This window comes from Scyliorhinus torazame, chromosome 6 (genome assembly GCF_047496885.1).
Source record: "Scyliorhinus torazame isolate Kashiwa2021f chromosome 6, sScyTor2.1, whole genome shotgun sequence".
In the NCBI taxonomy this organism is placed as follows: domain Eukaryota; kingdom Metazoa; phylum Chordata; class Chondrichthyes; order Carcharhiniformes; family Scyliorhinidae; genus Scyliorhinus; species Scyliorhinus torazame.
Window position 1 is genome coordinate 162,808,595 of NC_092712.1, and position 12,727 is coordinate 162,821,321.

The 12,727-nt window shown below is 43.1% G+C and overlaps 1 protein-coding gene across 1 annotated transcript; it reads left to right on the forward strand.

The window, feature by feature from the left end:
- The first annotated feature begins 413 nt into the window (after nucleotides 1-413).
- Nucleotides 414-2,641, forward strand: gngt1 (guanine nucleotide binding protein (G protein), gamma transducing activity polypeptide 1). Its single transcript, XM_072509034.1, has 3 exons — nucleotides 414-602; nucleotides 733-832; nucleotides 2,026-2,641. Exons 2-3 carry the CDS (start codon nucleotides 752-754, stop codon nucleotides 2,149-2,151), a joined length of 207 nt encoding a protein of 68 aa, XP_072365135.1. The 5' UTR covers nucleotides 414-602; nucleotides 733-751; the 3' UTR covers nucleotides 2,152-2,641.
- Nucleotides 2,642-12,727: the final 10,086 nt, after the last annotated feature.

Sequence of the window (12,727 nt, forward strand, 5' to 3'; positions counted from 1 at the left end):
TATTGACCAATTAGGTCATTTTGTGTTAAACCAAGAACGAGTATTATCAATTTGAATATGTATATTGCAGGAAATGTTTTTAAGATAGATTTCAGTGCAGTGTGTGAGAAAGCAATGAGAGTTCTTGTAAGTGATTGTTATAAGGGACCACGTGGAGCAGGTGACCTGCTCCAGCAGATGTATAAGAGGCGATAAATACTCTGATAACAGACTTTTGCAGCTTACCGCTACTGACGTCAGTATGATCCACTTTATTAATAAATGTAATTTTAAAATAAACAAAAAGTATGTTTACAGGAAGGCTGACGAACCAAAGGAAGGATATGCTTTTTTAAAACGGTTTCCTTTGGAAGTTGCGTATGCAATTTTAGAATGTTTGGCAAGGGTTTTCTTTCCCTTCCACTTAATGATTAAATCTGTTCAAGCGTTTGATTTAATCACATTAGAAGATTAAGATATTAAGGGCCTTGCTTTAAAGGGCCTTCGAGAAGGTTGAGGGATCACTGGCGGTAGAAGTGGACTGGGCAAGTTAACGTGAGCTGTGGCCGGAGATCCTCCAGTGCAGTGCAGTGCAGAAGTTGAATTTACTCCGGGAGAAGAAGGTGAGCTGATCGTTTACTTGGGGCTCATTACACCATTCATTGGTTTGCATTGCAGCAGGAGGCACCATCAGTGCTTTATAATGCGGATTGTGTTGACAATATTATGAACGAAAGTCTGTTTGTTTTTAAGACAACTGTAACAGCCCGGGATGGACGAGTTATCAGATAAGGACCGATTGAAAATGGAGGTAGACCAACTTCGTAAAGAATTACCGTTAGAAAGGATGCTGGTAAGAACTCCTGTTCTATGATTTCAGAACACTAACAGGAAACTTGTATTTTTCTGTTGCTGCTTTGTGGGTCTTCAATTATCCTTTTAACCAATGCCAAATTGGTATTAAGGTTCATTTCATGTAATGAAACACGAGCGGAGCAGTACCTTGCTTATCAGCATTAATAAACTTTGAATAAAATCAAAAATGTGATGAATGGGTTAAAATTGCAAGAAAACACAATCTATAGCCTATTTAAAATCTTTCATGGCTTTGGATTTGCCTGATGTTAACACCGAGTGCCAAATTGTGGGAACAAACGTCAAGGCAAAACTGTCCAGTGCTCTCTCTCCTAACTCATCAGGCATCCCCATACCTCTCCGACCTTATATGGAATGACACTTCCGTTGTGACTGCTCAGCACAATGATATCGCTGTTCCTCATTAACGTTGGGGTTATTCTTCAAATTTAACAGACTCCAGGAAGGATCCATAATGTACAAATATCTTCAATTATATCTGTAATCCAGCAGATTACTGCAAATTTACAGAAATAAGCGATATAATAGGATCTGTTGGAATATGTAATAAAATAAGTAATGGCAGAACTGAATATGCTAATAATGAACATGTTATAAAAGTTAGCATTGCCACAGGTGATTGAATTTTGAAGACTTGAAACTATGCTGGTTGTAGTGTGTCTGTGTGAGTTTCCTCCCACAAGTCATGAAAGACATGCTGTTAGGTGAATTGGACATTCTGAATTCTCTCTCTGTGTACCTGAACAGGTGCCGGAGTGTGGCGATTAGGGGATTTTCACAGTAACTTCATTGCAGTGTAATGTAAGCATACTTGTGACAATACTAAAGATTAAATAGTAATATTTATGCCACAAACAGCTTTGTGAAGTCTCAGATGGCCAGAAACATGTTCGGTCAGAGTACATGTTGTTCTTCCTAATTTGCAGTACATATAAATTTTGGATATTGGAAATTTAAAATAGAATATATTGGAATATACAGTGCGTCAATTGGCAGTTATATCCTTCTGCCCTTGGATTGATGGGTGAGAACAGACCAAGCATGGCCATGAGCAGCATTCTCAATAACAAGATAGGGCTCCATGCGTGTAAACTAATGTGACTGTGTTTAAATTCGACAATCACCCCATTTATCGTTTATCAATTATAATTTGGCATTGAATTATTTCAGGTGTCTAAAAGTGCTGAGGAACTGAAGGATTACATTGAATCACAGTCTGCAGAAGATCCATTGGTAAAAGGAATCCCTGAGGACAAGAATCCCTTCAAGGAGAAGGGCGGCTGTGTCATCTCATAAATCAGACAGGACTCCGATATCCTCAGGGAATCCGGGTATTTTCTACATCTTAGTGGCCCCTACATCTTGGTGGCCATTAGTCCTATGAAACCCAATAGATGCTGAACCTCAAAGTGGAGAAATTAAACCATCATCCTGGTTGGCGTGGCATCTTCAATTTGTCAGTGAATTTAAAATAACATTTCTGTACCTGGTGGGGGAAAAAAGAGAAATGTTGGCAATTTCTACCAAGGATGGTGAGTTATCATCTGGGTAAAACATAACTGCCAATGTGTGAGGCTAACCCCCATAAAGCAATCACTGTTTAGTATTAAAATCTGTGCAATTAACTTATTTTGAAGTGGAAAAGTCTACATATCCTGACAAGTGTAAAAGCTGATTGTGTGTGTATAGAAATTTATCAATAAAACAGAACAATATTTCCCACTTCAAATACCACATTGAAAAACCACAAAAGTAATAAAATTGTTGCAAATTACATTACTGAAAATTTGTTTGAAGCATCAATTTAATCACGTCAACATCAATAGTAGATAGTATAGGAATGTATAAATTGTATATAAATGGGTTGGAGAATAAAACTGACAGTATATTTTAGCACAGTACGAAGTCTTACAACACCAGGTTAAAGTCCAACAGGTTTGTTTCGATGTCACTAGCTTTTGGAGCGCTGCTCCTTCACCTGAGGAAGGAGCAGCGCTCCGAAAGCTAGTGACATCGAAACAAACCTGTTGGACTTTAACCTGGTGTTGTAAGACTTCTACTGTGCTCACCCCAGTCCAACGCCGGCATCTCCACATCATGGCTAATATATTTTAGATGATTGAATACAGAATTTAGCAGCCCTTTTACAGGCTTTTAAGTTTTGATATAATCTTACCAACCTAATACAGATGTTGGTATGGTGAATAAATGTACGACATTTTCCAAGATGATTTTTCACCATTGGTTTCCAAAGAGAACGTACAGAATTTCATGATGCAATTTAAGCTTTGAGCTTCATTTTACGATTTTCATTTGCAAAGAGCTTTTTAATGTAAAAACACACTTCCAAGGCACTTCAAATAGACAACTGAAGCTGAGTTAGTAAGGGAGGGATGAGAAGGGCTGACCACAAACCTGGTGATAACAGATTGTTAAATGATGAGGTAGAGGAACAGAGAGGCTTAGGGAAGGAATTGAGATTAGAATAAAGCTCAGGTCGCTGAAGGTATGATTCCAAAGTTGAAGCAAAGGGAAGGCAGCGGCACAAAAATATAGGACTGGAAAAGATTCAACTGTGGCAGATTTAAAACTTCAGCGAGATAGATATAATAGGTGATTCGGAATTAGCATGATGTGGAGATGCCGGCGTTGGACTGGGGTGAGCACAGTAAGAAGTTTTACAACACCAGGTTAAAGTCCAACAGGTTTGTTTCGATGTCACTAGCTTTCGGAGCGCTGCTCCTTCCTCAGGATGAATGAAGAGGTATGCTCCAGAAACATAGATATAGACAAATTCAAAGACACCAGACAATGCTCGGAATGTGAGCATTAGCAGGTGATTAAATCTTTACAGATCCAGAGATGGGGTAACCCCAGGTTAAAGAGGTGTGAATTGTGTCAAACCAGGACAGTTGGTAGGATTTCGCAGGCCAGATGGTGGGGGATCAATGTAATGCGACATGAATGCCAGGTCCCGGTTGAGGCCGCACTTATGTGTGCGGAACTTGGCTATAAGCTTCTGCTCCGCGATTCTGCGTTGTCGTGCGTCCTGAAGGCCGCCTTGGAGAACGCTTACCCGGAGATCACAGGCTGAATGCCCTTGACTGCTGAAGTGTTCCCCGACTGGAAGGGAACATTCCTGCCTGGTGATTGTCGCACGATGTCCGTTCATTCGTTGTCGCAGCGTCTGCATGGTCTCGCCAATGAACCACGCTTTGGGACATCCTTTCCTGCAGCGTATGAGGTATGGTGTTCTCACGTGCAATGGTGGTATCCATGTCGATGATCTGGCATGTCTTGCAGAGATTGCCATGGCAGGGTTGTGTGGTGTCGTGGTCACTGTTCTGAAGGCTGGGTAGTTTGCTGCAAACAATGGTTTGTGGTTGCGCGGTTGTTTGAAGGCAAGTAGTGGGGGTGAACATCCTGCCAAGGTCATCCCCACACCCCCACTACTTGCCTTCAAACAACCGCGCAATCTCAAACAAACCATTGTTTGCAGCAAACTACTTAGCTGTCAGAACAGTGACCACGACACCACACAACCCTGCCATGGCAATCTCTGCAAGACGTGCCAGATCATCGACATGGATACCACCATTACACGTGAGAACACCACCCACCAGGTACGCGGTACATACTCGTGCGACTTGGCCAATGTTGTCTACCTCATACGCTGCAGGAAACGATGTCCCGAAGCGTGGTACATTGGCGAGACCATGCAGACGCTGCGACAACGAATGAACGGACATCGTGCGACAATCACCAGGCAGGAATGTTCCCTTCCAGTCGGGGAACACTTCAGCAGTCAAGGGCATTCAACCTCTGATCTCCGGGTAAGCGTTCTCCAAGGCGGCTTTCAGGACGCGCGACAACGCAGAATCGCCGAGCAGAAACTTATAGCCAAGTTCCCACACGAGTGCGGCCTCAACCGGGACCTGGGATTCATGTCGCATTACATTCATCCCCCACCATCTGGCCTGTGAAATCCTACCAACTGTCCTGGCTTGACACAATTCACACCTCTTTAACCTGGGGTTACCCCATCTCTGGATCTGTAAAGATTTAATCACCTGCTAATGCTCACATTCCAAGCATTGTCTGGCGTCTTTGAATTTGTCTATATATATGTTTCTGGAGCATACCTCTTCATTCACCTGAGGAAGGAGCAGCGCTCCGAAAGCTAGTGACATCGAAACAAAACTGTTGGACTAACCTGGTGTTGTAAAACTTCTTACAGAATTAGCATGTGATAGAAGCAAATGTGGAAATAGCAGGCGCATTGCTCACTATTTTTCTATCCTAATTGAATACTGGAGCAGTATCAGAGGACTGTAGGGTTGCTAAAATTATATCATCAATCAAGAAAGGAGAAAAGAATAAACCAGGAAACTACATGTCAGTCAGCCTAACATTGATGTTGCAGAGGTTATTAAAAACCATTATCAGTGACAAAATAAACTTACATTTGGAAGTCAGATTAATCAACGACAGTCATCAAGGATTGTTAAAAACAAATTGTATCTGACTAACTTGCCTGTATTCTTTAATGAAGTAACAGGGAGAGTGGTGACGCTAGTGCAATAGATGTACATATGGACTTGCAGGAGGTATGGAATTAAGGGGAAAGTAATGCTATGAATATGAAACTGGGTCAGTTGCAGGAAGTAAACAATGGTGTTGAATAGATGTTTCTCAGACTGGGAAGTGGTTTGCACACATGTTCCTCAATGGTCAGTCTTCGGCCCTTTGCACTTTCCAACTTTTATAAACAACCTGAATTTGGGTGTTGAGAGCAGCATTATAAAATATGAAGGTCACATGAAACTTGACAAAGTAGTAAATCATGATGGGGATTGATTCAGGCTTCAGAATGGCAGAGGATGATGAAATTGGCTGAAGAATGACAAATGGTGTTCAATACCGAGCAATGTGACGTATTGCACATTAGAAATTTTAATTTGCAAAAGCAGTTTACCACAAATGGTGCAATTTTGAAACACGTAGACAAGTAGAGAGATCTTGCTACCCATGTACATAAATCTTGAAAGGTGGCATAGTAAGTTAGTAACATGGTTAAAACATATATGGGTTATTTATGTTTTCAAATGGAGGAAAAATACAAAAGAGCAAAGTGACCAGGCTAGAATTTTATCATTGTTAGGCCTCCGCTGGAGTATGCAATTGAACCAAAATGAGATCTGGGATATAATTCCCAATGAGCTAAATCAGTCACCAGTCCACCCACCTTTCCTATGTAATGATCTGATAAACTTTGGAGAGGGGAGGAGAAGAGTCAGAAATCAGGATTCATGTTGTAACTAGTGATATGGAAGAAATTGAACTGAGGTCCTGTAAAGACCAGTAATTAGGAGATTAATTAATAAGCATGACACAGAGGTAGTAAAGAATGTTTAAAAGTGCTTTGTAGCCAATTAATTGCTTTTGAAATGCAGTCACTGCTGCAGTATAGGAATGATGGAATTTGTGCAACATGAAGTTCAATGAACAGCAATGAGATTATAAACAGAAAATATGCTTTAACTATATTGTTTTAAGTAAACATTTTGGCAAGGGCACTGAGAGAGATCTGACATGTTGGGTGTGGGCATACTTGTTACTGTCTGCGGTGTACTCCTTCCTTATTTAGCAATGCGTGATATTCTGTGTTGTAGCTTCAGCAGGTTGGCACCTCATTTTCAGGTAAACCTAGTGCAGCTCCTGGTATGCTCCTCAATACCAGAAGAAGTACAGTAGGTGGCAAGGGTACAGAATGTATTCTGGGTGGGGGAATTAAGTCCAAGATTCAAGCTGAGCATATACTTCTGAAAACTAATGTCTTCAATGAACCAAGCTGTTTGAGGTCTGAACAAACAAATTTCAGAGACAACGCAAAGGTACCAGGGGGAAATCACGGCCTTCAATTCCACAGTTGGCAAATCAAAGAGAGAGTGGGGAAACTGAACCAGATGTACAGCCAGGCAAAGCAGCGGGCAGAAATGGCACATAAATAATTTGTAACCTTGAAAGACTCCTAGAAGAAGGGGCTGGTTTAGCACAGTGGGCTAAACAGCTGACTTGTAATGCAAAACAAGGCAGCAGCGTGGGTTCAATTCCTGTACCGGCCTCCCAGAACATGCGCCGGAATGTAGCAACTAGGGGCTTTTCACAGTAACTTCATTGAAGCCTACTTGTGACAATAAGTGATTATTATTATTTATTACGTGTAGCAATGGAAAACATAAGGAGCTAAAAAGGACATTGAGCTTTACTTCAGAAAAAGCTGCGTTAGAACTATCAGTAGCAACAAAATGATGCACTGGCTGCCAGGGAGACATGGCAGGAGGTCAACAAGAAAATAAACAGTTGAAAATATAGTTGATTGTCCTTCACGATCAAAATCAAAAAGTATGCATAGCCATTCAGAAACATAAAGAAATGAAGACTATCTTGAACAGCAGAATTGAAGCACAACAGAAGAAACTCAAGGAGACTCTGTTGAATTACAGGAAAGCTCAAAACAAAGGAGGTGAGCTTGACAAAGAATGTTCATATGCTGCAAGAATCGCTCAGGACAAAATTTGTTTTTCTGGAAAATTACAAAGAAAAGTAAAATAAATTTATTGTCACTCTGAACAAACTGAAGAACCAGTTTGTAGAGCAGAGTCAGCAATGTTCCATATTCCATATAGAAGCTGAAAGCTAAAAAAAAGACTTGAAGAGATGAAGAATCAGCTGAATGAAAACAACAAGGCGTTGAAAGGAAAAGACATAGAACTTTCCAAGCTGCAAGTGGATAATGCAGCAAGGATTGGCACAATTCCAGAACTGAAACAAGTTAGGACTTCACTGGAGACACATCTAGCCAACAGTCAATCCAAAATGAAGGACAAGGACAACATTTTGTTGCAGCTGGAGAAAGAACTGACAGAAATAAAGTTAGAAAATGTAATTCAGAAAGGAAGAAGTAAAAGCACTGAATGTCTCAGGTGCACTGAAAACCATTGGGCTACATGGCACGATTCATAACCTTGCAAAACTATTTGCAAATGCAACAGATGATTGACTGTAATTGTGAGACAGGTGAAAATGAATGTTCGGTTTCGAAAACATATATGTCCAGTAAGCACATGTTGGACACCATGGAAAAAGAAAATTCAAGTCCACTATATTGCAGGCAGCACGGTAGCACTAGTGGATAGCACTGTGGCTTCACAGCGCCAGGGTCCCAGGTTTGATTCCCCGCTGGGTCACTGTCTGTGAAGAGTCTGCACGTTCTCCCCGTGTCTGCGTGGGTTTCCTCCGGGTGCTCCGGTTTCCTCCCACAGTACAAAGATGTGCAGGTTAGGTGATTGGACATGGTAAATTGCCCTTAGTGACCAAAAAGGTTAGGAGGGGTTATTGGGTTACGGTCATAGGGTGGAAGTGAGGACTTAAGTGGGTCGGTGCAGACTCGATGGGCCGAAAGGCCTCCTTCTGCACTGTATGGTGTATAGGAATGAACAGATTGCACATCCCTTTCTGAAGGAATCAGACAAGCCCACAGTCTCAAAAAAAGCAGACAGGTTGTTAAAGAAAATGCAATTTGAAGGAATGCGAAAAGTAAATCAAATGGAGATAACCAATTATCAGAAACACAGAGCACTACCACCATTCCTCCATGCATGAGAGACTGAGATGTAGAAGAACTGTCATGCCTCACTCTCCGAATTTATAAAGTCAGAGACTGGAGATGGGGGAGAAAGGATTGCAAGTATATTCTAATACTTCATTGGAATGGAGGGAATTTTCATATATTTTTTAAATTTATTTATTTTTCCAATTAAGGGGCAATTTAGCATGGCCAATCCACCTAACCTGCACATCTTTGAGCTGTGGGGGTGAAACCCATGCAGACACGGGGAGAATGTGCAAACTCCACACGGACAATGATCCAGGGCTAGGATTCGAACCCGGGTCCTCAGCGCTGCAGTCCCAGTGCTAACCACTGCGCCTACCCAGGGAATTTTTATTTTGAGGAGTGGGATGCTATGTGTGTCTGCATGCCATTGTAATGTAAAGTTGCTTGGCAGAGCAAGGGTTAACATGAGATTAAAGAATAGCACCGCCCACATCATGATGTACAGAGTCACATAGTAATAGACTCGGAGGAGAACACTCTAGAAGGAGCCTGCATGGATACAGCAGCACCGTGCATGACAGCAAATGGGGTATATACATAATTTACGATTAATAATCTTTAAACAGACAAGTTTCAAAGTCTACTCATTGAGACATAAATTGAACCCACAACACTGCCCCTGCCATTAGACACCATGGGCGAGATTCTCCATTTGGGAGGCGATGGGAGGGACTCTCCGACCTGCTGTACCCATTTTCTGGAGCGCGCGCCCCTTCCGGCAGTGGATCCTCCATCGTGCCAGCCGGCCAATGGGGTTTCACATTGTCGTTACCCTCACGCCGTCACGAAATCTGTGGGTGTGAGTGCGTTGAAGACGAAATGGAGGATCCCGCCAGCGGCGAATCCAGCCCCATGTTCTCCTGCTGGACGAGAATTGCTATTGATTAACGATTCCCTCTGAAAGCGCAATCGGGAAGCAATTCCGTGCCATGCAAATTTATGCTGAGAAAGCAGGCAGGCACAAGGGAAATAGCTCAGATTGGGGACAACAATGGCAGACAAGTAATGGAGCCTAAAAAGGTTTACGAGGCATTCCAGGCCTTCTACCGGGTACTGTACACCTCCAAGCCTCCAGACAGGGACTCGAGGATGAAGCAGTTTCTCGATGGACTGGACATGCCAGTCATGAGGGGAGATGGAAAACGGGCTCCGGGAAGTCATGGAGAGCATCAACTCCAAGGAGGCAGGGAAGGCCCCGGGACCAGACTGATTCCTGGTGGACTTGTACAAAGAATTCACAGCAGCACTGGCCCAATACTTGCGGGTGATGTTCACAGACTCATTAGCAAGGGGCACGCTGCCATTAACACTAGCACAAGCCTCAATCTCGTTGATGCCCAAGAAAGACAAAGACCTGGCTGAATGTGGGTTCTACAGAACCATTTCGCTGCTCAACGTAGATGTGGAAATCCCAGCTAAATGATTGGAAAACTGGGTGCCAGAGGTGGTGGCAGAGGACCAGACAGGCTTTGTTAAGAGTAGACAGCAAACATCGAAATCAGGCGCCTGCTGAGCATGATAATAACCCCACCCAGGGAGAGAACACCTGAGGTGATAATCGCCCTGGATGCAGAAAAGACCTTCGACAGAGTCAAATGGAAGTACCTCATACAGATATACTGGAGCATTTTGGGCTTGGCACAAGGTTCACAGCCTGGGTGAAACCCTGTACATCACACCCACAGGGAGATTGCGGACTAATACCACCAGCTCTAAATACTTCCAATCGCAGAGGGGCACAGGCAGGGATGCTTGCTGTCCACGCTCCTATTCGACCTGACAATAGAACCACTGGCGATCTCACTCAGAGAGGCAAAGTATTGAAAAGGGATCCAGAGAGGGGGTAGAGAACCCAGAGTCTCACTGAATGCTGGTGACCTGCTCCTCTATGAGAGAAGTGAGAGCGGAAATAGCTGGGGCCTTAACAGATATCTTTGTAGCATCCTTGAACACGGGTGAGGTACCGGAGGACTGGAGAATTGCTAATGTTCTCCCCTTGTTTAAGAAGGGTAGCAGGGATCATCCAGGTAATTATAGACTGGTGAGCCTGATGTCAGTGGTAGGGAAGCTGCTGGAGAAGATACTGAGGGATAAGATCTATTCTCATTTGGAAGAAAATGGGCTTATCAGTGATAGGCAACATGGTTTTGTGCAGGGAAGGTCATGTCTTATCAACTTAATAGAATTCTTTGAGGAAGTGACAAAGTTGATTGCTGAGGGAAGGGCTGTATATGTCATATACATGGACTTCAGTAAGGCATTTGATAAGGTTCCCCATGGTAGGCTGATGGAGAAAGTGAAGTCTCATGGGGTCCAGGGTGTACTAGCTAGATGGATAAAGAACTGGCTGGGCAACAGGAGACAGAGAGTAGTAGTGGAAGGGAGTTTCTCAAAATGGAGAACTGTGACCAGTGGTGTTCCACAGGGATGCGTGCTGGGACCACTGTTGTTTGTGATATACATAAATGATCTGGAGGAAGGTATAGGTGGTCTGATTAGCAAGTTTGCAGATGACACTAAGATTAATGGAGTAGCAGATAGTGAAGGGGACTGTCAGAGAATGCAGCAGAATATAGATAGATTGGAGAGTTGGACGGAGAAATGGCAGATGGAGTTCAATCCGGGCAAATGCGAGGTGATGCATTTTGGAAGATCCAATTCAAGAGCGAACTATATGGTAAATGAAAAAGCTCTGGGGAAGATTGATGTACAGCGAGATCTAGGTATTCAGGTCCATTGTACCCTGAAGGTGGCTGCGCAGGTCGATAGAGTGGTCAAGAAGGCATACGGCATGCTTTCCTTCATCGGAAGGGGCATTGAGTACAAGAGTTGGCAGGTCATGTTACAGTTGTATATGACTTTGGTTCGGCCACATTTGGAATACTGCATACAGTTCTGGTCGCCACATTACCAAAAGGATGTGGATGCTTTGGAGAAGGTGCAGAGGAGGTTCACCAGGATGTTGCCTGGTATGGTGGGCGCTAGCTATGAAGAGAGGTTGAGTAGATTAGGATTATTTTCATTAGAAAGACGAAGGTTGAGGGGGGACCTCATTGAGGTCTACAAAATCATGAGAGGTATATACAGGGTGGATAGCAAGAAGCGTTTTCCCAGAGTGGGGGACTCAATTACTAGGGGTCATGAGTTCAAGGTGAGAGGGGAAAAGTTTAAGGGAGATATGCGTGGAAAGTTCTTTGCGCAGAGGGTGGTGGGTGCCTGGAATGCATTGCCGGCGTGGGTGGTAGAGGCGGGCACAATAGCGTCATTTAAGATGTATCTAGACAGATACATGAATGGGCAGGGATACAGATCCTTAGAAAATAGGCGACAGTTTTAGATAGAGGATCTGGATCGTCGCAGGCTTGGAGGGCCGAAGGGCCTGTTCCTGTGCTGTAATTTTTCTTTGTTCTTTGTTCGATTATGAGGGTAAGCTAGCTCAAAATATAAAAACAGATAGCAAAAACTTCTACAAATATATCAAATGAAAAAGAGTGGCTCAAGTAAATATTGGTCCCTTAGAGGATGAGAAGGGGGATTTAATAATGGGAAATGAGGAAATGACCGAGGCATTGAACAGGTATTTTGTGTCGGTCTTTACAATGGAAGACACAAATAACATGCAAATAATTGATGGCAAGGAGGCTATAGCAGGTGAGGACCTAGAAACTATCAGCATCACTAAGGAGGTAGTGTTGGGCAAGCTAATGGGGCTAAAGGTAGACAAGTCTCCGGGTCCTGATGGAATGCATCCTAGGGTACTAAAAAAGATAATGGGGTAAATAACAAATGCACTTGTGGTAATTTATCAAAATTCGCTGAATTCTGGGGCGGTTCAGATAGACTGGAAAAGAGCCACTATTGAAAAAAGGAGCTAGGCAAAAGGTGGGTAACTATAGGCTGGTAGCTTAACTTCCATAGTGGGGAAAATGCTTGAATCTATCATCAAGGAAAAAATAGCGAGACATTTGGATAGAAATTGTCCCATTGGCAGACGCAACATGGGTTCATGAAAGGCAGGTCATGTTTAACTAATTTACTGGAACTCTTTGAGGACATATGAGCACGGTGAACAACAGGGAACCAGTGGATGTGGGGTATCTGGATTTCCAGAAGGCATTCAACAAGGTGCCGCACAGAAGGCTGCTGCACGAGATAAAGGTGTATGGTGTTACGGGTAATATACTAGTATGGATA

Excerpts from the sequence above, each read along its gene's own strand:
- gngt1 (XM_072509034.1), top strand. The coding sequence starts at position 752 with ATGGACGAGTTATCAGATAAGGACCGATTGAAAATGGAGGTAGACCAA. Across the intron at positions 833-2,025 it reads TACCGTTAGAAAGGATGCTG|GTGTCTAAAAGTGCTGAGGA; the intron begins GTAAGAACTCCT and ends GAATTATTTCAG.